At 51.6% G+C, this 25,800-nt stretch overlaps 9 protein-coding genes across 9 annotated transcripts; 6 read left to right on the top strand and 3 right to left on the bottom strand.

Moving 5' to 3' along the window:
• Window positions 1-1,368: 1,368 nt before the first annotated feature.
• Window positions 1,369-4,029, bottom strand: HER10_EVM0003192 (uncharacterized protein). Its single transcript, XM_035472876.1, has 6 exons — window positions 3,754-4,029; window positions 3,611-3,679; window positions 2,896-3,462; window positions 2,569-2,802; window positions 2,215-2,504; window positions 1,369-2,145 (listed from the first exon to the last, which is right to left on the bottom strand). The coding sequence occupies exons 1-6, from the start codon at window positions 3,897-3,899 to the stop codon at window positions 1,415-1,417; spliced, it is 2,037 nt and encodes a 678-aa protein (XP_035331334.1). The 5' UTR covers window positions 3,900-4,029; the 3' UTR covers window positions 1,369-1,414.
• On the top strand, window positions 3,584-6,924 carry HER10_EVM0001462 (MFS transporter; the record flags this gene model as incomplete). Its single annotated transcript, XM_035471207.1, has 7 exons — window positions 3,584-3,623; window positions 4,777-4,961; window positions 5,045-5,332; window positions 5,407-5,533; window positions 5,591-6,096; window positions 6,163-6,272; window positions 6,332-6,924. The coding sequence occupies 7 exons, from the start codon at window positions 3,584-3,586 to the stop codon at window positions 6,801-6,803; spliced, it is 1,728 nt and encodes a 575-aa protein (XP_035331216.1). The 3' UTR covers window positions 6,804-6,924.
• Window positions 6,925-7,998: 1,074 nt separating this feature from the next.
• On the top strand, window positions 7,999-8,696 carry HER10_EVM0012513 (extracellular serine-rich protein; the record flags this gene model as incomplete). Its single annotated transcript, XM_035481907.1, has 3 exons — window positions 7,999-8,068; window positions 8,134-8,506; window positions 8,564-8,696. The coding sequence occupies 3 exons, from the start codon at window positions 7,999-8,001 to the stop codon at window positions 8,694-8,696; spliced, it is 576 nt and encodes a 191-aa protein (XP_035331936.1).
• A 2,010-nt stretch (window positions 8,697-10,706) lies between these two features.
• Window positions 10,707-12,456, top strand: HER10_EVM0011474 (cytochrome P450 oxidoreductase; the record flags this gene model as incomplete). Its single annotated transcript, XM_035480906.1, has 4 exons — window positions 10,707-10,905; window positions 10,965-11,965; window positions 12,035-12,172; window positions 12,250-12,456. 4 exons carry the CDS (start codon window positions 10,707-10,709, stop codon window positions 12,454-12,456), a joined length of 1,545 nt encoding a protein of 514 aa, XP_035331854.1.
• Window positions 12,457-12,891: 435 nt separating this feature from the next.
• On the bottom strand, window positions 12,892-13,215 carry HER10_EVM0010197 (uncharacterized protein; the record flags this gene model as incomplete). The annotated part of the gene is made up of 1 exon (XM_035479665.1): window positions 12,892-13,215. The coding sequence occupies one exon, from the start codon at window positions 13,213-13,215 to the stop codon at window positions 12,892-12,894; it is 324 nt and encodes a 107-aa protein (XP_035331770.1).
• Window positions 13,216-16,187: 2,972 nt separating this feature from the next.
• HER10_EVM0009920 (uncharacterized protein) lies at window positions 16,188-17,369 on the top strand. The gene is made up of 3 exons (XM_035479391.1): window positions 16,188-16,450; window positions 16,536-16,917; window positions 17,050-17,369. Exons 1-3 carry the CDS (start codon window positions 16,282-16,284, stop codon window positions 17,366-17,368), a joined length of 870 nt encoding a protein of 289 aa, XP_035331749.1. The 5' UTR covers window positions 16,188-16,281; the 3' UTR covers window position 17,369.
• Window positions 17,370-18,424: 1,055 nt separating this feature from the next.
• On the top strand, window positions 18,425-20,340 carry HER10_EVM0007474 (acetylcholinesterase; the record flags this gene model as incomplete). The annotated part of the gene is made up of 4 exons (XM_035477029.1): window positions 18,425-18,880; window positions 18,947-19,042; window positions 19,100-19,559; window positions 19,646-20,340. The coding sequence occupies 4 exons, from the start codon at window positions 18,425-18,427 to the stop codon at window positions 20,338-20,340; spliced, it is 1,707 nt and encodes a 568-aa protein (XP_035331595.1).
• A 569-nt stretch (window positions 20,341-20,909) lies between these two features.
• HER10_EVM0001503 (polyubiquitin) lies at window positions 20,910-22,214 on the top strand (the record flags this gene model as incomplete). The annotated part of the gene is made up of 2 exons (XM_035471248.1): window positions 20,910-21,255; window positions 21,316-22,214. The coding sequence occupies 2 exons, from the start codon at window positions 20,910-20,912 to the stop codon at window positions 22,212-22,214; spliced, it is 1,245 nt and encodes a 414-aa protein (XP_035331219.1).
• Window positions 22,215-22,579: 365 nt separating this feature from the next.
• Window positions 22,580-23,734, bottom strand: HER10_EVM0013432 (uncharacterized protein). Its single transcript, XM_035482789.1, has 3 exons — window positions 23,367-23,734; window positions 22,954-23,267; window positions 22,580-22,838 (listed from the first exon to the last, which is right to left on the bottom strand). The coding sequence occupies exons 1-3, from the start codon at window positions 23,515-23,517 to the stop codon at window positions 22,596-22,598; spliced, it is 708 nt and encodes a 235-aa protein (XP_035331987.1). The 5' UTR covers window positions 23,518-23,734; the 3' UTR covers window positions 22,580-22,595.
• Between the last annotated feature and the right edge of the window lie 2,066 nt (window positions 23,735-25,800).

Genomic DNA, 25,800 nt, shown 5'->3' with positions numbered 1-25,800 from the left:
CCCGGCCACGCCAGGATCACAGCCTCAAACCCCACGCTCACTACAACATGGGTCTGCACTCTGTATCTCAGATTCCTTGGCTGCTTCTTGGCCCATGGCCCCACGACTGAGAACGCAATCACGCCTTTTCCCCCACCGTTCCGGAGATGAAAACTGGCGTGTCGAGACGGCGGACCGCTATCAGGTGCCTAGCAAGAGCTGCTCATACACCTCACCTTGCGCAGTAAGCCAATCACCAGCGACGTTTAACTTGTAATGTGGACTGCGTTATATGCAGCTGAGAGACTTGGCGGGGACAATGATCCGCATCTAGGAAAGCACACCTCCACAGACCTGGCCGACGGGATGTAGCACTGATTTGGCTGCCGAGAAGACATGTTCATGGTCCTTTAGTTGGCAGCTGCAAGTGTGGGGAGGGATGTTTTGCAAGGCAGCACACTTACCTTACACCTTGGCCCTTCAACTGCGGCAAGGGAATATGTGAGCCCAGTAAACCTTTCTCGCCCTCGTCTCTCGTCCACCTATCAGCAAAGAGATTTCGGGTACAGATTTCCCTGCTAACGCGTAGGAATTTTGACTAAAATTGGGAATGCGCAGAGAGAACGGCATGAATGCGGGAACCGGCTGGACCGCATTCAAGAAAGTGGAAATCTTCCAAGACGACTAGTAACAAACCTTGCCCACCCTGCCGTTTGTGGACCGGTGTGGATAATACTTCGCCAACTGTTGCTGTTGTTGGCGTTGAACAGCCATCATCACTCGGGCGGAGCAAGGTGTGCGATATTGTTAAGGACTCCGGCTGTTCACAGTGTACAATCAGAACGTTTCTGTACAGTTATTCTCGAGTAAGGTAGATGTACGTGTCTCTCATACCATTGAATACTACTTTCTGTCAGCAAAAATCTCAACTCGCCCTCGATAAATCTCATGAATAGGAGATGACATCCTATCGCATAGGCATTCTCACTAAGACCGGATATGGCTTGCAATCTTAGCACAGCCTGAGTCATGTCGAGATCAAGGCACAACTTGAGACAACGCATGTATCTCCTGACCCCGCGGATGCTATCCTCATTTAGAAACGTTGTCGTCAGCTGTACCTAATTCTTCTCCTAGATTTCGAGCAATCCTCAGAAACAACGACAAAATTCACATGACTCCCGCTCGTTTCGAGAGTGGAACCAGCTCACAAAGCAGAGACACGCGCCTTAGACTACAAAATGCATCAAATCCTGTTTGGGTTTGAGTTCAGAGTGTCTTCAGACCCGCCCTACCCTTGCATAACTGCCACCTTCCCGTGCCGGAACCTTTCCTATCTCTTGCCAAAGCCAAGTCACCACACCAGTCATCCAGAGATTCAGAGACGGGCGGAAATGTGAAAGTGGAGGCTCTTAGCCGATCAATAGGTGTGATGCTAAGAAGTCTGCATGGCGGGCAACATGGCCTGGTCTGGCAAAAGCATGGACGCGTCAATGGGTATTTGCCCAGGCCCATCCAGCATCATAATCTCCCAAAACGACTGGTCCATCGCTACGCCCCCGAGCCAAGACATGTTCGGGTCTGTCATCATCCCCACGTGAGGAACCATTTGTGCTTGCTGCTGCTGTTGCTGTTGCTGCTCCTGCTGCTGCTGGTGCTCCGTCGCCATCTGCTCCTGAGGCGGCTGCCCAACGACCTTGTTCAGGTACCACTGACGGATCCACCTCGCCCGGTACGCATAATTCGCCCAGCGCGAGCTCTCGTCCTCGAAGATTCGCCTCTTTTGCCCAACGATCAGCGCCACGTTGTCCGCCTCCTCGAAACGATCCGCCAGCCGCCGCGCTATATCAGGAAGGTCGAGCTTCTGGCGCGCCAGCATCACGTCCCAGTCATTTGCCGAGTCCTCCAAAAGCAGTCGGTGCGACGACATCATCGTATGTGCTATATCTGCAACGGTGTTGAAGGGTAGATATGCAAATGCTTCAGCTGGGATGGCGAGTAGCGCGTCCATGGCGATCTGAATTGCCTGAAGGCAGAACCAGAGTGACTCGGTCCTACTGAACGGTTCCATGGCAGACATAGCCTCCGAAGGGCTGGCTCCTCGCATGCCGATGCATGGTTCGTATAGTCTAACCATCAATGCGCCGTAGTGTGCCCAAACCATTGCTAGACGACGTGGACGGTTAGTATAGTTGACCGAAGACTCGTTTCTTTGTTGCCGAGAAGTTCACTTACGGTTCTCCTTCTTGATGGCGGGTTCTTCTGACTCGAGAGCGCAGATCTCTTTGCGAAGTGATGCTAACACCGCACTAAAGTGTTCCCGAAAGATGGGTAGAGGCTCCCCTTCCTCTCTGTCTGGGCTTGGAAAGACAGCGCGAATGCGGTCCCCTAAATGTTGCATACGAACGAGGGCAAGTAGATTCTGATCTGTCGGTATAGCGTCCGCCTCGCGAATGGCCTTGGAACATCGTGCGATCTGGGGCGTATACTGTATCTGCGAGTGCCTCCTTATGGCGGCGGGCACACTGGCAAAGAAGATCAGTTTCGTTCCACGCTTCACTACACAAAACCGGGCTACAGGGAACACACCTCGACGCAATAAAGTAGCCGCCTAGAATCGCTCTTTGCTCTTCAAGAGTTGGTTTTGGTGCCTCGAACTGTTTTCCGCCCCGTCCCAAGACGGCCCACGCATCATTCAACAAGGTCTTCGGCATCCAACTCACGGGGCCTGCTAGAGTGTACATGGTCATGTCCATAACTAGGCCGATGGCTAGTTGGAGGAGGGTGTTTGCGTTGATACCCATCTGTAGGTGGACATCCCCCCTGTAAGATACAAAATCGTCAGACAATCACGCTTCGACAGCAGGGCGGGCCCGGAGCCAACGCATCGAGAAACGGCTCGGTAGAACCACTTACCAGGCGACATAGACAATCAAACCTTGAAGCAGCTCAATCTTCTTCTCCTTATGAACTACGATGTGCATAGCTGCATGCTTGCGGACCCAGTCGTCGACTGCCTTTTGTACTGTGGCGGTCTGGGGTACGATGGCTTGCATAATACACCAGAACAGGAAACGCTTTTGGTTGTGGAGGTCCCTTGCTGTAACTTCAGGCTCGATGGGCACAAATGGGAAGTTGGGAACCATACGCGTCCGGTAGATGGAAAGGTACTCCTCAGCCTTCTCGGCAGCGATGGTGAACCCCGGCAAGAGCTGATAGGAACCACTGGGAAACCCAGCCTCTGGAGTCGGCATAGTATGACAATCTTGGGTGCCGGCTGAGCTGTTGACACTTGGAGATGCGTCTGTGCTTACTTGATGGGTGACGCCTGGTATAGTCAACCCAGTACATGGCATCAAGCGCGGGTCCTCGCTGCTGGGGCTGGGCCCGGTTGCCGGCTGCCCTTGTGTCTCTCCTGTCTGCTGCTGTGTCTGGAAAAGGCTGACTAGGCCATCTATCTTCTTCTCCAGCTCAGTAACACGACTACGGAGTAGGCATTTAGCTTCACGTTCCGCTCAAATACCCCAGTAAGGAGAAGTAAGAAGGAGGGTCGGGTGATCTGCAGCTAGCTTGAAGAGCAGGATGCAACAAAATACACTCCGCGATGAATTCATCGGGTTTCTGGACTGACCTTGACTTTCCCCGTTTCTTTCTCGGGACCGGCTCCGGTACCTGGCATCGTATACTCATGCGGGAGCAGCTTGGCATACCAGCGCTGTCAGCGGACTCTGTTTGATACACACAACTGTAGCCAGCAGAGGCAGAAGTGCTCACCGTATGCAATCGGCGTGTTCGCTATGTTCCGAACCCGGTTGCCACCGACATCGTATCTTGAGGCGAGCGCAATTGGTGCAAGCTCGGGATTTCTTTGCGTGACTATGCGCAAAGTCGGGGCTGCTGGCATCATCGTTTGGCGACATCGTTTGTAATCTTTCCCAACAACAACCCGAGCTTAGAGATATTTACGGAGCATTCGTGTCTCAGAAAATGGAGACAGAAAAATTTGAAAGAACGTAAGGGCACTTTGGTTAGGCGCGAATTAGATGGCAATGTTGGGGCGAGGGAGCTCGAGAGCGATGGAACGGACGGCATGGAAGAGTCCGGGGACCGGTGGACTCTTAAGATCCGTAGATGGATCATCGGGATGTAAGGGGGCTACTTGATTGGCTTCATCACCAGCAAGGAGCACGGTGTCGGAGATTATTTTGAGCCCCGACCTCCGACTTTTCACACCAAAACTGCTGCTCTGGCCAAAGCTCCTTTGTAAACGGCGGCCGCCAACATCCAAAGATCTTTTTCTTGCGTCCAAGTATCCACTGTAAGCACCAGTGACCCTAACACTGATGCCTGCACGTCGGACCCAGTCTTCTTCTGCACAGCTTTGGGGACTTTGTTGTGATTCTTACATGTAATACTGAAGATGATTAAGGCTGAGGGATCTTGATATTTGTGTGTGGCTACTGACGCTAAACCCGGCCTGGCATGCTGACTTCGACTTGTCTCCCGTGTTATTGTCCGTACGGACCGGTAACATGATGAGGCATCTGCATGTGTAGATGGTGAAACATTCAAAGGCGATGAATATCTTTACAATCATGAAGAATAGTTGTATTTAAGAAAATAGCCGCTGGACAGAGGGATTGAACATCTGGCATTCGCACAAGCAACCACACCACACTTCACAACTTTATTTGACCAATTTCAGTTTTACCATCAGCGAAGATGCCTGTCGAGCCAAGGTGGGTTCACACTGCAGCTACTATGGGGACTACGGAGACACGTTCCGGGCTTGATGAGCTAACATTGTCCCTAGGACGACGACCTCACACTCGATACCACGAACGAGTGGAGAGAAGTTCAGCGATGCAGAACTGGAGAAGACCTCGCCAGCCCAAGATGCCGTCGCAGAAGAATACCCCACTGGTGCAAGCCTGGCCATCATCACAATCGGCCTATTCCTTGCGGTTTTGTGCTTTGGACTTGTAAGTTTCAATTACTTTCTGGGGCGTTGTATCTCCCTGTCACTGCAGCACGCACATCGCTAACAGCACCGATCCTCATCTAGGATCGCTCAATCTTGGGAACCGCGATCCCGGTAATCACGTCCGAATTCGAGTCTCTACCGGATGTAGCGTGGTACGGCTCCGCGTACCTCTTCACCATGTGTTCGTTCCAGCTCTTTTTCGGCAAATTGTACGCCGAGTTCAACGCCAAATGGGTCTTCCTTGTTGCTCTCTTCATCTTTGAGGTGGGTTCCATTGTCTGCGCCGTGGCTCCGAGCTCCGTGGTTCTCATTGTCGGCCGAGCCATCTCCGGAGTCGGTGCAGCTGGACTCATGTCCGGCGCTCTTATTGTAAGTCTTTCCTATAAGGCTTGGCGTTTCTCGATTTCTACGGAACCTTGTTGGCTAATCCGATCGCGGCTCAGATATTGGCTAGAAGTGTGCCTCTTCACAGACGCCCGCAGTTCACCGCAGCAGTTGGCGCGGCGGGCGGAATCTCGCAGTGCATAGCGCCGACTCTTGGCGGCGTCTTTGTTGATAAGGCTACTTGGAGTAGGACATCTTTTCTCCCCTAATCATGTGATATCACAGGACACTGACATACATCAGGATGGTGCTTCTGGATCAACCTTCCTCTTGGCGGTGTTACCTTCCTGGTGGTTCTCTTTCTCCTGAAGCTGCCGACGCCGCCGAAGAAGCAAACGCAAAGCTTGCGGGAGTTTATTTCAAACTTTGACTTGGTAGGGACATTGCTCCTCATACCTTGGATCATCTGTCTCCTTCTCGCCTTGCAGTGGGGCGGAACTGAATATCCCTGGAGCAATTGGCGCATAATTCTGTGCTGGTGCCTCTTTGCGGTCTGCTTCCTTTTATGGGCACTAGTCCAGTTCCGCGAGGGCGACAAAGCCACCGTCCCATTTCGCATCCTCTTCCAGAAGTCTATGGCCTGTGCTTGCTGGCTCATGCTTCTGCTATTCTCACTTCTCTTTATCGAAGTCTACTACATCCCCATCTGGCTACAAGCAGTCAAGAATCACTCTGCCTATCAGAGTGGCATCGACTTGTTGGCATCATCGGTTTCCTTGTCAGTGGCTACAATACTTTCTGGATTTCTGGTACGTTGACAATGCATGTACTAATCATGCTCGGAAAGCCATGCCGTGATACTGATCAGTTGTCAGACTAGTCACATCGGATACTATGTCCCGCAACTCATCGCTTCGTCCGTTATTGCTTCTGTGGGAACGGGGCTGATCTACTCGTTTGACGAGAACACGAGCTCAGGCTTCTGGTATTATTTTACCTTGTCCCGAAGTTTCAACGCATTCAAGATGCTGACAATTGCTTTAGGATTGCCTCACTTGTTCTTTTAGGATTGGGCGTCGGTCTGGGCGGGCAACAGACGTTGATAGCAGTTCAGACCGTGTTCCAAGGTCGTGACGTAGCCCTAGCCACGTCTCTCTTGATTTTCCTGCAAAGTCTCGGTGGCACCGTGTTTTTGGCTGTCGCTCAAAACATCTTCCATTCGAGACTAATCTCCGAGTTGAGCCAAAACGTCCCCAACGTAGACCCGGCAATCGTCATTGACGCGGGCGGTTCCGGACTAGTGGAGTCGATGCGGAGCATCTACCCGGATTCAGTCGACGGCATCATCGGAGCTTACAACAAGGCTCTCCAAAACGTGTTTTTGATAGCCACTGTTCTCGGATGTTTGACAGTTTTCGGGTGTGTCTTCATCGAGTGGAAGAGCGTCAAGAAGGACAAGACGAAAGACGGCCAGACTCCGGGTCAGATGAAAAGAGACGGAGACGCGGAGAAGTAGAGCTATAGATCCCGGAACTTCCGGCAGTTCACCGTTAAGCATGTATCGCTATGCAATAGTGCGGCTTGGAATTAGGATTAACGGCGAAGGACTTTCTGGACACGGGCAGTTAAGGGTAGGCAAGGTCTGTTCTCAAATAGGGCAATAAATTCGTAGATGTCACAATCACAGCATGCGCACGTTCCCTTTGACGTCGATCTCCCGATAATTTCAGCGTAAAAGCTCTCCTGACGTCAAGAGTCAATACTCAATTCGTCTCCCGCGCGCGACGAAGAACAAATTCCAGAGCCGCAAACACCCTAGCAATATGTGCAAACTATTAAACGTTTGTGCCGATCTCCCGCCAGTGCCAGCTTTCAACGCTCGGAGATCCCCCACGGTCAAGGGGGAATCGAAGGTGCCAGCCGGGGGCCCACGCCTCTTTCAATCTTTCGAAACGACGCCGCAACCGTTTCATCCGTTTGCGAGCTTTAGCTTGGTAATCATGAAAGAACTCCAGACTTCATACTCAGCCAGCCGACGGCCGGCTCATTGGCAAGCTTGGATGTTGCCCGCGTTGCCCGCAACTTCGTTCCCTTGTTGGTCACTGTCGTCCCAACGCCGAAAGGACCTGACACGAGGAGACAGCTTCTTGATTGACCGGCCTCTCCCCTCCTGGCCATGAAGCGCGAGATGCTATCGCCCCTCCTCTAATTGATGTTTAATCCCCCTTTATTCTTTGGTGCCAATTTCTAAGCATGCTTCGGTATGCAGTGCGGCCGAAGAAACGAAACATGTCACGTTTGAAGCATCTGACACCTCTCATTGGACAACTCAGGTCATCTCATCTTTTGAGATGCCCAAGCTTCGCTGCTACCCCTGCTGATCACGGCAACTCGATTACTCCAACTGTGCGATTTTAAGTCTACTCGGTCTCATGATCGGGAGAAGCTTGCCCAGTGCGGAAGGTTAAGAGAGAAAAGGTTCGTATTAGTGGGTGAGTGGTGTCGCCGTGCATGTTCCGAAGGTGCTGATAGTTTGAGATCCTGCGTGTTGTGATAGTTAGCTTAAATACCATAGAGTCCTCTGCCCCTCTCCTGCAAATTACTTTCCTCTGCAGTGTTTTCAGTGTCATCATATCGAAGCAGCGCCTCCTCGTCTCAGCCGTGTTAGCCAGTAATCCGTATTGGATCATCGAGTGCCAAAAGTATTCAAGATGAAGTTCAGCATCGTCGCCGTCTATCTCTCCGCCTTTGTAGGAGGCTCTTTGGCCGCCGCTCTCAATGGTGAGTATTTCTCACTTACACCACGAAACTGTATTTCCGTACCTTGTGGCTCACATTTTCGATAGAGCGTCAGGCACCACCTGCACCGGGCCCCGCTCCCCCGACGCCCAAGGTCATCCCCGTTGTCGTCGGTAGCCCGACTCGTGAGAAGTCTCTGCTCTTCTATCCTGAGGTCGTAAAGGCAAACCCTGGAGACATTGTTCAGTTCCAGTTCTGGCCCAACAACCATACCGTCACTCAGGCCGCGAACACCCAGGCCCCGTGTAACCCTCTCCAGGATACGATGCCGAATGGCGTTCATTCTGGTTTTATTCCGGGAGTTACGGACGGCTCTCCGGTCGGCACTTTCAACGTGCAGGTCGAGAACACCGAGCCCATGCTCATGTACTGCGCTCAAGGCATGCACTGCCAGCTTGGCATGGTCATGATCATTAACCCGTAAGAAAGCCCTGGCTTATCCACCCTCCAAATTTGACAACACTAACAACCCACCAGTAAGGCGGACGCCGATGTCCAAGCGTACAAGATGGCCGCCAAGGGATCACAGATGAACGTTCCTGCCAAGAATGTGGCTGGTGGCTCTGCGGGCAGGATTCCTTCAAATTTGGCTGTTCCGCCTGTTGTGTAGAGGAAATGGCGCATGTATAGCGACTGATGTCACAGTGCACTTATATCAAACCTACAACCAATTGTAATTTATGTTGTTTACATGATGGCTTATCGTCACCTACATGTTTCGGCGAAGGATACAGTTGAACCAGGTGGAGGCGCTGCTGATGCGGGTCGTCGGCTAGAGCTTTGAGTATTCGTGTGCGCGGAGTCTGGTTGGTTATGAATTCGAGGATCGACATTGAATCACGAGACTGCGCTTTCGAGGTGCATATGAGTGACCCTGTCACATTGGTGCGCGAGTGCAAGCTGTTCCGCTCATTTTTTGACTCTGTCATAACCATGGCTTCCAACGCCGAGTGTGAAATGTGTTTGGCAAGAATGGCTGGTGGACTTTGCGGGTTTAGGTCGGCATAAAGACCGAGTTAGCCCGCTTACTCTAGAGTACGGGCAACTCGCAACGAAGACAAGGGCGGCGTATCAACGGCGATCTTTAAGCCGACGTACATGCATTTGATAGGAGATGGATGACGCGGGGAACCAAGGTTTGGGGGTCTTCTGAGATGAGTTGGGTGCCGTTTCTTACTATATTAAGTGAACGCGACCTTGCAGTTAAATAAGGTAGTCTCGGACTACTTCATGACGCTTACGTCTTAAAAGAGACAAGATTCAAAGAAGCTGCTTGCAATGGCATCTAGCGTGATGGTAGCTCGAAACAATTGAATCTGTCTTCTCATGAATTTTTCGTCAGGTAGGCAACGGGAAACTATCCTGCATTTTTACGTCACGCTGAATACATTTGCCCGTGACAAGGCCCAGACTTTACGTCGAGAAATCGATTTTGTTAACATGGGAAGAGCCAAGAATTTCTACCCACGAAACCCCCGTATGCTGCAACTGTCACATTGATAGAAAGGTTCCCCGTTCCAGCAGAATGCATGTTGTCTCTTTGATCATCACTACATGCACATAAACAAAGTAAACGCAGGTGAAGTAAGTTGTTGCAATCGCTGGGAAAGCCCGTTTCATTTATCACATTGAGCCTGACACAGGCGAGCTATCGCTGTTTGGTACTCAATTAGTGTCTTTTGAGCTGAAGACACTGGACGACGGACGCAAGTGTCGGGGGCATAGGAGATAGCTTAATAAACTCACCGTCTCGTAGCCTTGAAGATTGGCCGTACGCCATCACGGTCAACGGCTTAATCAAACACCGCGATACTCCACTCCCGCCGCTTCTCCGCGGCCGGCCGCAAGCTGGCTGATGCGTCGCGTTGCGGGGCGGACGTCGGTCTCGGACAGTTTTCATCCCCGAGTCCCGCCGCCTAGAAAACCCAAAACACACCGGCTAAGATCAACGATTCCCCCGTCTGACACCGAGAACCTCTGGGTTCGTGGCTGATAGCTCCCAGACATTCGGATTCAGTGGATCAATCAGGCCTTTAATCCGCTTATTGATTTTTGTGAATAGATCCTGCGCAGGTGGTCCTGTCAATTGACTCAAGAAAAGTCTTTCAGTACCTTATTCATATGAGATACCAGTCCGACTATCCACGGTTGACGCTTCTACCCGCCTTGGGGTTGCATATCACATATGTTGATCCACTTGAGTGTCCATGCATAGCGGGCAAGGAGGATGCCTTACTATTTCGACCCACGCCATTCGACACTTTGAACAAGGTTTCGGCCCCAAGACTGTCTCCATAGCCTAGCATTTTAAGATCGCCTATGACTCGTCCCATGCCATGCACCAATGATAGTTGTAAGCCGTACGCCTTTACATCTTCAACTTCAAGACGCTGCGGATTGATTGCGTACATGTTTGACAATCCATGACGAAGTCGGTTCGTCTCAAATACGATGGGTAAATACGATGACTCTTCCGCTATAAAAGCCCGTCATTGTCGTGCTTCTTCTTTTGAGGAATACTCGAAGCCAGCTCTCACGCAAACCGTTTGCTCTGTCAATCAGTATCGAGCTTTTCATCTGCCTTTCTATCTTCCTCAAAATTTATACCAGCATCCTCACGATGAATACCCAACTCTTATTGGCGTTTGCAGGCTTTGCCCTGCTTGCCCAGATTCTTGTCTCCTTTGTTCAGTGGCTTCGCTCCCCCCTACGATCGGTGCCCGGACCATTGCTGGCTCGCTACACAGACTTTTGGTACTTCCATCGCCTGAAGCAGGGAAAATTTGAGAAGGTCAACCAAGAACTACACGATCAATACGGTAAGAGCGTCAAGCGACAGCGGGGAGTATATGTACTAAAGTTTATCCTTTCTCGCCAGGGCCCATCGTTCGCTATGGCCCGAACCGATACAGTATCAACGACGCGGAAGCCCTCAAGACTGTCTATGGCCACGGCACGCAATTCCAGAAGTCAGAGTGGTACATCCCGTTCCAGCCGAACGAGGATCAATGGAACGTGTTTTCGGATCGCTCGATACAGCGTCATGCTCACAGCAGACGGTTCTACACCAACGCGTATTCAATGACGTCTCTCGTGAACTACGAGCCATACGTGGATGAGTGCGGTGCTCTCTTTTCTCAACGTCTTTCAGAGTTTGCCAAGGCTGGCTCGACAATAGACATTGGACATTGGTTCCAGTGCTTCGCCTTTGATGCGGTTGCCATGATGACCTACGGAAAGCGTCTCGGCTTTCTGGATCGGGGCGAAGACATTGCTCAGGTCATTGACAACATCAACAAGAGCTTGGTATACTCAAGCTTGACTGGTATCTTTCCTTCCGTGCATATGTACATTGCACCACTAGTTACCGGCATCACTAAGCGTCTTGGTATGGGAGCGAAAATGATGTATGTGATAGACTTCACGGCGCAGACCATTGAGGAGGAGCGAGCTTCTCCCAAGACGGTCATCGAGGTCAAGGGTGCCGAAGACGGCGCTGCTGTTGGAGAGACATTCCTCACCAAATTCCTGGCCAAGCACTCCAGCAACCCCACTGAGTTCACCAACTGGCATCTTCTCATCGGCTGCGCCAGCAATGTCTTTGCCGGGTCGGACACGACTGGTATCAGCATCTCAGCCATTGTTTACCACTTGCTCAAGAGCCCTGATGTCTTGACGAAGCTTCGCGAGGAGATTGCAGACTTCACCAGCCGCGGCGAGCTGTCTCAAGCACCGACTTTCAAGGAAAGCCAGAAAATGCCGTACCTTCAAGCAGTGATCAAGGAGGCTTTGCGCGTCCATCCAGCTGTGGGCCTGCCGCTTGAACGCATCGTTCCCGAGGGCGGTGCTACCATCGGCGAGCGTTTCTTTCCTGCAGGCGTGAGTCAATGCACCCCTTGTTCTCAGTCCTCAACTCGTAATCACTAACCACTCAACCCTTCTTGGTAGTCCGTCGTTGGAATCAACAGCTGGGTCCACCACAGAAACACTGCCATTTTCGGAGACGATGCCGAGAAATTCAACCCCGATCGTTGGCTGATCAAGAATGAAGAGAAGATCTCCATGATGAACAGAAACTGGATGCCTGTAAGATGAACCCCAGTTCGCTTATGATTACTTAACTCTCTTGGGGAATATGATATCTAACATGAACTGTCTTCCAGTTTGGGCTGGGATCACGCACATGCCTTGGCAAGAATGTGTCTATCCTGGAAATGTCGAAGCTCATTCCTCGACTTATCCGGGATTTTGACTTCAAGCTTGAAGGTGCGGCTGCTACGCCAAGAGGTGCCTGGGAAACGCGCAACGCATGGTTCGTCAAGCCTCAGAACTTCCACGTCAAGGTGAAGTCGAGGATGGCAGGCAACTAGGATCACCACAAATGGTGTTCTGTGTATGCCAGAAGCATTTGCGCATCTGGTCCCGTCCGCAAAGTCAGTGTTAAGCCTTCGGCTGTGGATCAAGCAGTCTCCGAGCTGCACTGCATATTTGATAATTTGCTGTCATCACACAATGAGCAGACTAGGGCTTGAAACCTGTTAAATTCTCGTACGGTCTGCATACGAAGACAACTTCACCATTTGCAGTAGCTCTCGCATCATGTAATGCCTTGAAATTTATAGGGACTTATTGGAATGTTGTTAAAATAGATAACACTGAAATATTTGCGCTAGGATCTGCCATCTCCCCGGTCCTCTTATGCGTACATGTAACCTTGCGCGGAACCCAGTCAATCTCTTCTTTCGCTACCTAAGTAGCATGGCTGGTCTCGTTTTTTGGTCGATTTGTTATCTGGTGGACATCTTTCACAGAGCGCCGCAGTAGCCACAGCTAGTGCACGAGTCGACGACGTAGACGTGATAGCTGTGACGGCCAAGGATGTTACCGGTCGTGTCGTGTCCGCCGGTGGGAACGTTGTTGCAGTACGTGATGCAGTTGGACCGAGCATCTCCACTCTCTTGATTGTGGCCAGATACTGTGCCGCCAATTGCCGTGCATTCAGCATCCATCACGGGATATTGTTCCAATGTGCACGGAACATAGCTCTGCACAGGTGATGTGACGACGCCGCAGAATTGAGCAGCTGCGCCGCTGGCGAGAACAATGAGGGTGGCGATAGTGAATTGCATGGTTATCGCTTGGAGAGGGTGTCCAAAGTAAGATTGAGAGATTCAGGGTTGAATGATTTTGAAACTTCGGCGTCAAGCTTGTCGTTGGGAGAAGACGAATCATGTGTTTGAATGCAATGTGGGTGTGTCTCTTGATTTCGTCCGTGAACTCTGTCATGTATTTATACTAATCACTTTCGAACCCTCAAGAGTGATCGAACCTTTCGGATACAGTTTACTTCCGCCTAACAGTGGTCAGATATCCGTTGGCAGGTTAAGAAGCCCTCAATAGCTGATCAAATCGTGACAAAGCGCAACCAACAGTGGTCCTATACGTGGAGACAATTAGGCTGTTGACAGCTCATCACGGAAGGTTGCAAGTAAGTCTAGAAGCGATTGTGGTCCGAGTGAGGGGCGCTCCAGACCTCCGCACAGCTATTCAGCAAAGTCATCTGTCTTGGTAGAGTATGGCTAGGATCTAGCCGGTGGCATCCGATGTCTTTCGATGCCATTGCAACGGTACCTACAGGCTCTCCACAGATCGGCTCTTTGCTAGGATGTTCCCGCCTCGGAGCAACTATAATGGCCCACAGAAAGCGGAATTGACTTCTAAGGTTGGCAACTACTTATATTGCATCGCATAAAATACATTACCCGCGCGGCAGTATGCTACTCTAACGCCGGTTGCTGACACCAGCCCTATTGGGCTTCTGATGGCACTTCGGCCTTCGTCTTGGAATGCCCTGTTCTCTCGAAAGGGCATATTATCGCGATTCGGTCAAGAGACGTTCTATTGCAGAAGCTGGTGTTTTTCTTGTGGAGGTCAGAACAATCCAAAAGCTGACTTGCCGATTGTGACGGCCACAAGCCACACTGCACAGTCTCAATCTCAATGTGAGATTACGATTGAAAAGCCGAGGGCAAGTGTGCATCAAGTAAGTTCACCAGACAATCCCCGAGACGTTGAACACAGTCAAAGAAGCTAGTCTCGCGGCGTGTTGCTCAAAAGACATTACCACTCTGGGAGACTCTAGTCAACGAGAGGGATAAACATCTGACCGCTAACGGAGGCGCCTCCCGTCCCGCCCTAATGACACATTCCGGACGAGGTTCCACTTTCAGGGCTCGTCCGATTGCGGGGCCCCTCGGCACAACCACATCGGGAGGCCTGTGGCTGGATCTACCCATGGATGCGTGCGACCATAGGAGACTGTCGGGCACAAGTTGTGTCTGAGACGGCTAGGCCGAATCGTATCTCGGATGATCCGGTCAATGACCAAACTTTGGCGGCACGGCATGTGTGGCCCATTCAACTTCATCCCACTAGTTGATATATGACATATGGGCTTGACTGGAATGCGTCCCTCAACGGCCAAGGATCCTAATGTCGACATCACGGGTTCAAGACTTTATCTCCTGCCAACCAGAGCGCCCCCATTTCGCGTCCCGGTCTATTGTCTCAAGCGCTAGGCTTTCTGTGGCTTCTCCTTACTTTCTTTTTGTCGACGAGTCGGGAACAGGGGTCCAGTCCAAGTCGGGAACGAGGACTTTTTCTACGTCTCATCGATGATGATGCCGATGATGATGACACTCAAAAGGGGGGTGGTACGGCATCGAGTGCCCCATTGTCGCGTGGCGAAGTGCGTTGATTCACTTTACCAGCGTGCCAGACCACGAGGCAAGGTGTCACTAGCACGCCGTCCTCGTTTCTTCTTGTGCCAGCCAACCCCCCGACATCCCCGACTAGTGACTAACGCCAGATCAAATCGATTTGTCTAAGACTGCGGTACGCGATTGGCCGCCGCAGCTTCGGAAAGTTGCTTGCCTTCCTATCCGCGTGGCTATCAGACTGAGACAACTCTTGCAACCCACAAGCCAGACAGACGTGATAAATCAAAGACATTGTACTCGCTCCTGGGGGAGGAGAGACAACTCAGGGGAGGCGCCCCGTCAAGGTTGTTAGATTCGTCGATCTGGCTGATTATTAACTTTCTGTCGAGCCAATAGGGAGTTGAGATTACAGCCTCCCTTTCTCTCCCTGCGTCCGCTCAACAAGTGTCAACATTTCTCGCTTCTCCCTCTGTTCTATAATTTCTTTTCCCCGCCATAAATGGTGATGTCCGAGTGCCGGTGAAGGCTTCTTTGCCGATGTACATAAGAATTGCTTCGTGCTTTGTGATTATGAAAGATGCCAATCTTCCTTTGAGCAAGATTAAGCTTTTGCCCTCTCAGTTTCGGCATAAGGAGTCTGGATTGGCGAAGAGATCTTGCTTACTCCTCGCACGATATCGCCCCAATACCGGTTTGGTGGCTTTCCCCCATCCTCCTTCCGCGCCGCCTGCATCATGTAGGTTTCCATTGTTCTCTCCCACACAATCGGAATGTCTGAATCACAACAAATTGCTGATCAAGTCAGATGAGCCCAGGGCTTTTCGCTTCCCGGGACGACGCTCAGCGTATCAAACTGCAGAATCTGAACTTGTTTGCTTCTGCCGCCTGCGGTGCGCCCAGTGCCCGTGTAACCACCCGCACCTCTTCTTCTTCGCTTTGGCGCTCGACCCTCTGAGCCAGCTTGGGTTCCAGGCTTGCGTTCGTCGTTGTACAAGCCCCCCTTCCAGCACACGGATCTGGCTGTGTTCCGAAGATAATCTGTGAGCTCGGACGTCTCCCAGCTTTCCCTTTCGTCGCCCCGCCCTCGTCCGTCCCATTGCAGGACGCGTTGCAGAAAACTTCCCACCCGATCCTGCGGCGCAGACTGGAAGGTTATTTTGAGTGCCTCGAGTGATACGCCTTTTCTTCCTTCTCCTCATCCCGCTGCGATTTCCGTTTCAGGGAAAGGCCGTGGTTGAAGGATTATTGCCACCACTCTTTGGAGGGGAGAGGAAAAGAAAAGAGGACTTGTATAACGCCCCGTGTCTCTCCTCTCATCCACGCGCATCTAAGACATATTTCACCACCGACTTGCGTGCGACAACAAACGCCCCCCCGTGGCAGATTTCTCCAAGAACTTATTAAAGAGCCAACAAGCCTCTTTCGTCTCACTCTTTTCGAAACTCCTTAACGCCGAAAGTCTTTTCTTCGCCAAACATGGTTCTTGTAAACGCTCAGGACCCCACGCCGCAGGCCGCAGCGGCGCAGAGAAACGTGTTGCCGGATTATGTCACCACACCCAACGCCGTCTTCAGCGATGAGGGTGTGCAGTGGAGATACGGCAGGGCGCCAGATTACACGAAAACGCGCAAAGTCTGGAGAGAAGGTATGATCCCATTACTCTCAATGTGCCATACGTGCACCCAACTGGTGTACTGGGAGGACTCAAACTGACAACACTACTTCTCCAGGGAGGAAGATGAACCACAAGGCGGGCAGTCTCGAAGAAATTGTAGAGAACCTGGTGAAGAACTGGGAGGTCGAGGCCTCTTTCAAGACGAAGCTCGACGACTGGAGGACCGTCGACCACGCCAATTACACCTTCTCCGTGAACGGCGGCGCGCCGCAGACAGGCGAGCACATGCTCAAGGTCGGCACTTACAATGCCGTCATTACGCCCAACGAGTACTACAGCCCAGACTACTCAGATTTTGCGTCCAGCCACAAGACATTCAAGCGCATGATGCCCACTTTTGCCTGGGAGGTCATTGAGGTCTATAGTGGCCCGCCGTGCATCGCATTCAAGTGGCGTCACTGGGGTGTCATGAAGAATGATTATGTCGGCTTCAACGAGTGAGTATGCTCCTTTCTCCTCTCTGTTCAAGGTGCTTCTGCTTTGCCACCCTCATTTAGCAGACATCTGTCATTTCTACTTGTGCGGGTTGTGGCCGTGTAACTGCGACTGACAAAAAGGCGTGTTTACAGCAAAGGAGACAAGGTCACCGCCAAGGCTCACGGTGGACAGATCGACATTGAAGGTGTGACGATCGCGCGTGTGGACGATCAGCTGCGTCTGCAGGGCGTGGACACATGGTTCGACTCGCTGCAGATGTTCCGGCAGATTGCCCCGGATGGCGTGGTGAAGAAGGAGGCCAAGACTGATAATCGCGGCCCGGAAGCGAGGTTCGATGAGGCGGTGGCACAGGATGTCCAGCTGTCGGCGGAGGACATAAGCAAATTGCACACTGATGTTGTTGATGGTAAGAGGTCAGGAGGGTGTCCGGTTATGATGAATAGAGAGTAAGGCAAATTTGGCTGGTCGCGGTGCGTATAGAGACTAGTGAGGCTATGACGTGATGGTCAACATGAATATCCACGCAAAATACATAAGGCGACTGAGAGGGAGCTGAGGGAAGACGAGGTTTCTTTCGATTAATAATGAGATACAACGTCTGTCATCGTTACAGGTCCCGTCATGTTGAGCTTGTGTATGTGTCGCTGCAACCCGCGAGGCGATTGATAGGATGACCGGCTCTACGGGGCATTTATGCGAAGTTCATGAGGTATCCAGATCCGCGGGCCTGACCCACGTCATTTGATGCATTGCCCATCTGCGGTAGGCAAACGAAGCTCCGGTGCCGGCATTGTCCCCAGATGCCGCGGCGGGTCCAGCCGTTCTTGGTCTTTAACACCACTCCTCAACTTTGCCTCAAGCTTCCCCAAATGTCAAGATAGAGGGAACAGATGTTGATAACGAGGGTCTGGGCTCCGCGATAACAACGTCCAGATTTCATTTTTGATCCTTCAGATTTCGGCTCGCTATCTCCGAAAGCCTGCCTATCGCTCTGGACATGGATCATTGATAGCTGCCGATAGACGTGCTGGAGAGAATCGTTCCTGAGTGCCAAGATCTTAAAGACAGGGGCTCCTGGAGATCTACAGCATCAAATCACTCATGATGCATTCATTGTTCAACCGAATACCTGGTAGTTGGGGAGTTATGAAGGGCATTGACCAATGGAAATCGCAAATTCATTGTATCTGAAATAACTCCGGCCTACATGAGAGGCAGCACAAAGAAAACCGACTCAAAGAATGCTAACAATTTATGTCTTTGCAAGTCTCGTCATTTAGACTGGTCTTGCGCGATCAGTTTCTGGCGGGGATTTCGACCTTGGTTGTGGGACTTACAAGGATGTCAACGACAAGAGGGGTCAAACCACCGGCAAGTAATCGGCTCTATCTCTCTATGTAACCTCATATAAATGGTGGAAGAGGGGGTCTTGGAAATGGTTTTCCAACTCTCAGAGTGAACTCAACTCACCGTCTTTCAACCGTGATTTAGTCCTTGTTCGTCGCCATGATTACGTCTCATACTCAAGGCAGTTCCTGGCTCAGGGTTGGGGCCATTGGCGCCTTGCTTTTTGCTGCTGCATCAGGAAATCCAATCGTTGGCAACAGCTCTCTGGTTGTCCATATTCCATCGTACGGATCACATATCGGAAAGACTCTATATAACACCACGTCCGGTTACCCGCTCGCGAGTCCGGTGGAAGTATGGTATGGCATCGACTACGCAGAACAACCCATCAGCGACCTTCGTTTTGCTCCGGTCGGTTGGCCTTCTTCCTCGAACGGAACGAAGGACGCCACTTCGTATGGCAAAGTCTGTATACAAGAGCCTGGAAACTCAAACTTGGTCACGTTTATCACGACCGCACTGGAGTACGGCGAGGACTGCCTTAACCTCAATGTCTACAGGCCGACGGGCGTGAGCGCTGATGAGAAGTTACCCGTTTTGGTTTGGATTCATGGCGTGAGTCTCGCTCCGACCTTTGTATGACTTGTTCGAATTTGAATCGCCGACTGATTGAGTTCATAGGGTCTTTTCCGTAACGGCGCTGGCATCACCTTTGACGGAGCTTCACTCGTTGCCTCCTCTCCAGAACCACTAATTGTCGTGACGTTCAACTACAGAGCATGTCCATCCTCAGTCTCCCAGAATTGAGGATTTTCACTAATATGGACTTCTTAGCTGGCCGCTCTGGGCTTCCTAGCAAACCCCGTCCTCTCAGACCTCGGCAACGTCAACCTCGGTCTCCAGGATCAACACCAGCTTCTCCGCTTCGTCCATCGGTACATCTCCGCATTTGGAGGTGACCCCGAACGCGTCACTCTGGGGGGCAAGTCAGCAGGCGCTCACTCCGTGGGCTTCCACTACCAGAATACCTTCGCTCCTGGCGAAGAGCTGTTTCAGCAGGCAATCTTCCAGTCTGGAGGCCCAACGGGACGGTCGTTTCCCAGCGCTTCGGACCCGTTAACGGTCAGGCAGTTTGAGCAGTATGTGAGCGGAGTTGGTTGTCAGAGTAATGAAACTGCCGAGAATTTGCTTTCGTGCTTGAGAGCTGTGGATGTTGAAGTGCTTGAGGAGACGGCGACTGCTTTGCTGGCGGCGTATCGATACAACGGCACCCATCCTTTCCAACCTGTGTCTGGTGAGTATTCCTCATTCTTCTCGAGGACTCCGCCTTGCAGGGCGGGATAATGATATTACATATGGTGAGACTAACTTGTTTCTCAGATGCTGTTATCATTCCTCGTCTTCCGTCAGAAACCTGGGACTCTAACACATGGAACCACCTGCCGGCGCTGACCTCGTTCATCACCGACGAGGGCAGTCTGTATGCTCCCACCAACCTGACCACAGACGATGAAGCATGGGGCTGGCTCTCCAATCTCTACCCCGGACTCAACGAAAGCGATAGAGAGGTCTTCTACCGTCTGTACCCGGATCCCGAGACAGACCCCGAAAGCCCTTTTGCAGACTCGCGGGGCCAATCTGCTCAGTTCACCCGACTGACTGCGGTTTACGGCGATACGTCCTACATCAGCGCCTCTCAGGAGATTGCGACGCGTCTGTCTGCTGCAGACATCCCCGTATGGAAACTGCACTGGAACACCAACAACAGCGTGGCCTCATACCTCGGGATCTCGCATGGCTCTGACGTTCCGTATGCCTGGGCCGAGCCGGATACGCAATACCCGCAAGCTGGGACCATTCTATCTAGATTCTACGCCAGCTTTGTTGTTAGTGGTGATCCGAATAAGTTCAGAGCTACAGGCGCCGCTGAGTGGAAGAAGTACATTGACCCAGGCTCAGACGGTCTGGGGTGGCAGGTGAACGTGAGTAAGAATGAGACATGGCTAGAGAGGGACGATATCCGAAGGGAGGCCATCGAGTACTGGAGATCCATCCCGGAGAAGTTGGACCACTAGCCTGAATGTCAAGCTGTTCAAATGACATCTTCCAAACCAGTTGCCCTAGACGGAACAGTTTCTTCTCTTGCCAAAAGACAGCAACCAATTTGATTCTTCTTTGGTACTCATCACCATTCCTTTCATATTTCTCCAGCGGGCGTGTCAGCACTGCCACAATCTTCATATTCAGCTTGCTGAATTTGAGGCACGTTTGAATAGGAAGTTACTTATTACGGTGTCTTCTTCCTTCCCTTTGGCAGATTCCCAGAAGCAGGCAGGAGCAACCAGCATCTTCCATTTCCAACTCCCACCTCTTCCTCTCTCGCCTTCTCAGCCTCGACTCTTTCGATCGATCAATCTTTTCACCTATTGATCCGCGCTCATCTCTCACTGAGATCTCACTGAGCTCTCACCAACCAAGTTCATTTCTCGGTCATACTCTTTACTCTCACAACTGTCAACCGCTTTCTGCTCTACCTCACCCCAACAACAGTCAAATTACGGATCTGACCGAATTCAGGAGCCTGATTTTCGCCAATACAAATACCCATAGTCCACCTCTTGAGAGATCGTTATCGTTCCTCATAATGTCTCCAACTCCCTTGATCATGATGGTCTTTGGGGACCGTCGTCGTCTCACCGCCCGTCCAGACACCTACCGCCAACTCATGGATGACGCTCGGAATGCCTTTGGCAGCAAAGCAATCAACCTGACCGTTCATTGCACTCCGAAGTCTGGAGAACTGGAGTTTGAACTTGATCAGTCAGCCTACAGAGTGGTCGAGGACGGTTGGGTCCTTCGCTTGGAGTCAAAGCCTGCTCCAACCATTAAGCTCGAGGATGAATCCCAGGAAGCGCCCAAGCGGAAGCGAGCATGCCCCAGTGACATCGCCAGGTCATCTCGGCGGCTCATGAACGTCATTGTCATGACTTGTAAGTTTTCGAGTATAAGGATGAGAAAGTTTCGGATGGCGAGCTGATGCGTTACTGAAGTAACTGGCAAACCCGTTCGGTTGAGCATCTCGACAGCTGCCACCGTCGCAGACCTCAAATCTGCCGTAGAGGCCGCAGAGGGCATTCCCCTTGACCAACAGAGACTTATCTACCGTCGTCATCAAATGGAGCCGAAAAGAACGTTGAGAAGTTACTCCGTCATTGAGAACGATACTATTCATCTAGTTCTCCGTTTGAGAGGTGGCAAACCGGCAATCTACCTATTGTCGCCTACCCAACTTAACAACGTCAGTGTCATGGTCAACCTATCTCACCATTGGAGCTTTTCCAACGTCTACCCACTCGTCAAGGGGGCTGTTGGTCAGAACGACGTCTCTTGGCAGGTTTCTGCCAAACCGGATGGTACTCTGAATGATACTGCCACAGGCGTCGAATGCAGCTACCTGTTCTGGGAAGCTGATGCCTTGGCCGATCCATCATCCAAGGTCACAGAGACTCATGGCTTCAACCCCCAGAATCCTCTCGCGTACTTTGCTAACAACTACGTCCTTTCCTTCGACGACTTCGTACCCTACCTTGATCAGGCCCTCACCAGCCTCACCCTCACCCCGGCGATGCGGACCGAGATGATTATATACTGGCTTCCCAGGTTCCGGTCAATCCGCGACAGAGGCTTCCAGATCGCATTTAACTTCATCCCGCAGACTGATTTCGAGAAAGCGGCCAAATTGACCGTTACTCCGAGTCCTAGCACCGTCGCCAGAGTCTTTCTCGTCTTCAGAGGCGTAGTCGGTGGTAAGGACGAAGATAATCGTGCGAGACTGGAGAACTTGGACTGGCCCAGTATGGTCGGCATCGACGTGGACGGGATGGAGGACCAGAGAAAGTTCCGCGTCATGGAGTGGGGAGGTATGGAGGTGAACATGGAGGTCGCATGATTGAGATTCCCTGGCACGGGGAGGATCGGGATGCCTGATGTCTCAGGGCAGGTCAAATGTTAAGCGATTGCAGGCTACAGAAGTTCACAGTCGACATGTGGACTCGAGATGGGGAGGTCTAATCATTTCGAGGTCTAATGGTGGGGGAGCACGAGTTCATGGATTTGCCTAAGAAATCAACACGTTTTCTGCACATCGTGGACTGAGAAGGATATGAAAGTATATGCTCCGCCTTTCAAAGTCTCCATCTTATTCTTCCGTATCATAACCCCAATTTACTAAAATCCTCTTCCACGAACACAAAGGGTAGCAATATTGCAGCACTTCAACTTTTATCCCGCAACATGCGTTTACCTCAAAAACCATCGACTGCCAGAGCTTTCAAACAAACAACAATATGGCTAAGAGACCGAAAATGCTTGACGTCAGCCGAGGAGCTCCACTAGTTGGAGACGCGCTCGGTGTAGTAGTTGTCGTGGTCGCCGGGGCCGATGGGTCAGTAATGGGCGAAGAATTCGTCTCGAGCGTCGCCGCTTCAACCTTGAGGTTCGTCGAGTTGAAGCAATTATCCGCTGTCACTGGGGTAACCTTTGACGCGTCTTCCGTAAAGATAATATCGACACACTATTTCAGTCAGCCACGCGATCTCATCCCGCACTTTCCCCTCCTAGTAGCGTTGCACACTTCCACGAGACATGAAATATTTGGAAAGACGGTAACACTTGGTAAGACAACGTACGCTGAACAACGCCGCACCATGCTGTGCGGCCTCCACGACCTGTATTGACGCCAGATCGCCCTCCTTGGGCGTCACACCAGCCGGCAGCGGCACCTGTGGGAGGCAGAACGTCCCCTCGTACTCCTGGTTCGAGGGCCCCGTCAGCTGGAACCGGGGCACCATGACCATGGAGTAGTTCTTCGGCGACTCGCCGAGGCCGAGGTTGATGAACATGAGCGCCGTCTTGTGTCCCGAGTTCCAGCCCGGTTGGACGGCGAGGGCGCCCCCGCTGATGGGCCAGTGGGTTCTGTTTTGCGTCACGCCGAGGCCGCCACCTGCGGGGGGAGGGGTTCATATCAGCCTTTGGATAGCTAAAGATGCGTGCTCTTGTCTTTTGTCTGTGTAGCAAGACGTAAGAGAGTTTGGTAACGTACATGGGTAGGTCCATTGCATCCCGAAGGGGTACGTCTCATTTGTGATGAAGGTGTTGCCTCTCCATCCTGGATAGGAGAGTACTGTGTGGCCGTGGGCTAAGGCCACGAACAGCCAGCATGTGGCAACTACGAGGCTGGAAAATGTCTTCATAATGGACTATTGATGGTTGAAGTTGGAGGCTCAAGTCTCGTCCCCCGCAACTGGGCATCCACTTCTTCTTAAGCAACATATCAAGACCAGAATTAGATACCGCGCAGGTGCTGTGACGTGCCGTTTGCATATGCCAATGTCAGCAACATGACGGCTGAGCTGCTGTGTCGCCAAATGACGGTGGTCGGTGGTCCGGTCGAATAGAGCCTTGTCGTCGTGATGCATGTCAGCCCTACCGAGGGACGGACGTCGAATGGCTGGAGGGCCGATGGAGGTGGCTTACGCCAGCGTCAGCACCGGCTGACGGCCTTGGTCTTTGAGCATAACTTTAAACTACACGGCCCGCAATGGTAACGGCGGGGACTTGCTGACGACAAAATGTGTATATTTGGTACCAGAAGAAAGCATTCACTTGTTTCGTAAACTCCTGTCAGTGGCCATTGACATATGATGACGAACGCTGTGTAACTCTCGCATTTTTTTGCATGAGCCCTTATTCTCTCCTTCGCATGAAAACCAACTTCCTTCAGTAATAAGCCAGCCCCGAATATACCTACACTCATTACGTCTCAAGCATGCTGTTCAAGGCAGAAGGAATCCAACCAAGGGGCAGCCATAATCGTCGACCTGAGCATTGGGAATATGCACAATTGTCAAGCCCCTTTCGAATTCTATTGTGTTTCCTACTGGGACCCGTCAACCTGCCTATATAGACAGCCCTAAAGACGAGGAGCAGGGCAGCCTTCAACCTGTGATCATCATTTTGATTACAGCATGAGATATTATTCATGGTGCTTCATGCCCACCTGAAAATATCCAGTCTTGCCTGTACGGATATGGTCCGGCGTGTTCGGCAAACTCCGCCAATATCGGAGATCACCTCAGGGGTTTGCAGCATCACATCTCGAGATCCCAGCATGTCATGCCCCTCCGACGTTGAAGAAAACTTTGACAAGGCTTTAGGGCTGCACTATTGGAAGCTCTATTCCAAACAAAGTAGCGATACCGAAGTCTTCTCCGCCAATTCTTCCGCTCGTGAGTGGCGAGTTCCTAGCAGTCTAGCAGGTGGTTCTTCGCGATCGAGCCTCATTGCCAAGACCGACGAATCCTACTGTTGGTTCAACTGTCACCACTGTTTTTGACTCAAGCGTCAAAGGGATCGACGTCAACAGGCGCGCCCTGTCGGGCGTGTCGGGGAAATATTCGCGCGTAGCCCCCAACCCGTCATCACCTACTTCCCAGCGATTGACTAGCAACGTCAAACAAGAAAAAGGAGCAGACGGTGAAAACCTTCTAAACGTGGTGACATGTCAGAAGGGTGAAGGGCCAGCCGTGGTTGGCCGACAGGAGGGCGCCCGAGATGCCGCCGTCAGCACTAGCGACCGCATGAATGCAACGTAGCGAGGCAGTGCCGGATCCAGCCCCGAACAGGGTCGGAAGAGGCTAGAGAGCAACAGAAAGAAACTACTGCAGGTAGCTAGCTATATGGTAATTAGGTGGCCAAGCACTCAATGCAGTGCAGTCATTGCAGACGGTAGCTGCGTGTGTCCCCTGCAGAAGGGAAATTTGAATCGCGGCTCAGCGGCAACGGCTACCGGTTTATCGGCGTTCGTTATGTCTGCACGTATGAAGGAGCGGACGAGAATTCAATGATGGAGTGTGATACATTTACCAAATCTTGTGGGTGACGGATGCTGACTATTACATGAGAATAGAAGGAGAAAGGAGGGGAAACATCTCGCCGTGACCTCGGCCCAGACTCTCTGAGCACAGCTTTGTGTTTTTGCGGGGAATCAACATTCTTCTGTGGGCTTGTGGTTCTGAAAGCTGTCTTGGCCCCTTGGGTACTCAACTGGCCAACACATCCAACTTGTCATAGCGAGAAGAGATCGACAGACTGTCAAAGTTTCCCGATTTTATGACTGTTGGAACTGTCAAGCACAGTCTCTATCAGCGGTACTTTGTAAGAGCAACAGCATGTTAATCGATGCATGGATGGCAAAGACCCGAGCCAAATCCTTTGAAAGTTTGAAACCTCCCCGTTGTTGTTTACGTCCCACAACGAATCACATTCCATCAAGCCATCTCAAAGTCTCCATCGCTGGGCCCACGCAATCTTAATGGCTTCGGAGTGTTCCTAGAAGCTTCATTGGTCATAAACGATCAGGCGAGCCCAGGACCACTTAACATGGAACCTCCATCATCCATGAGAAGAAGTCCAGCACCCATGATCCATCAAATCGTCCCATGCGTTCCATACTCATCCATGTTTAAGCGAGTAAA

Source organism: Colletotrichum scovillei, assembly GCF_011075155.1.
Source record: "Colletotrichum scovillei strain TJNH1 chromosome Unknown Contig00007, whole genome shotgun sequence".
In the NCBI taxonomy this organism is placed as follows: Eukaryota; Fungi; Ascomycota; class Sordariomycetes; order Glomerellales; family Glomerellaceae; genus Colletotrichum; species Colletotrichum scovillei.
The sequence above is the reverse complement of the archived record's forward strand: the minus strand, read 5'-3'. Positions and strand labels throughout refer to the sequence as shown.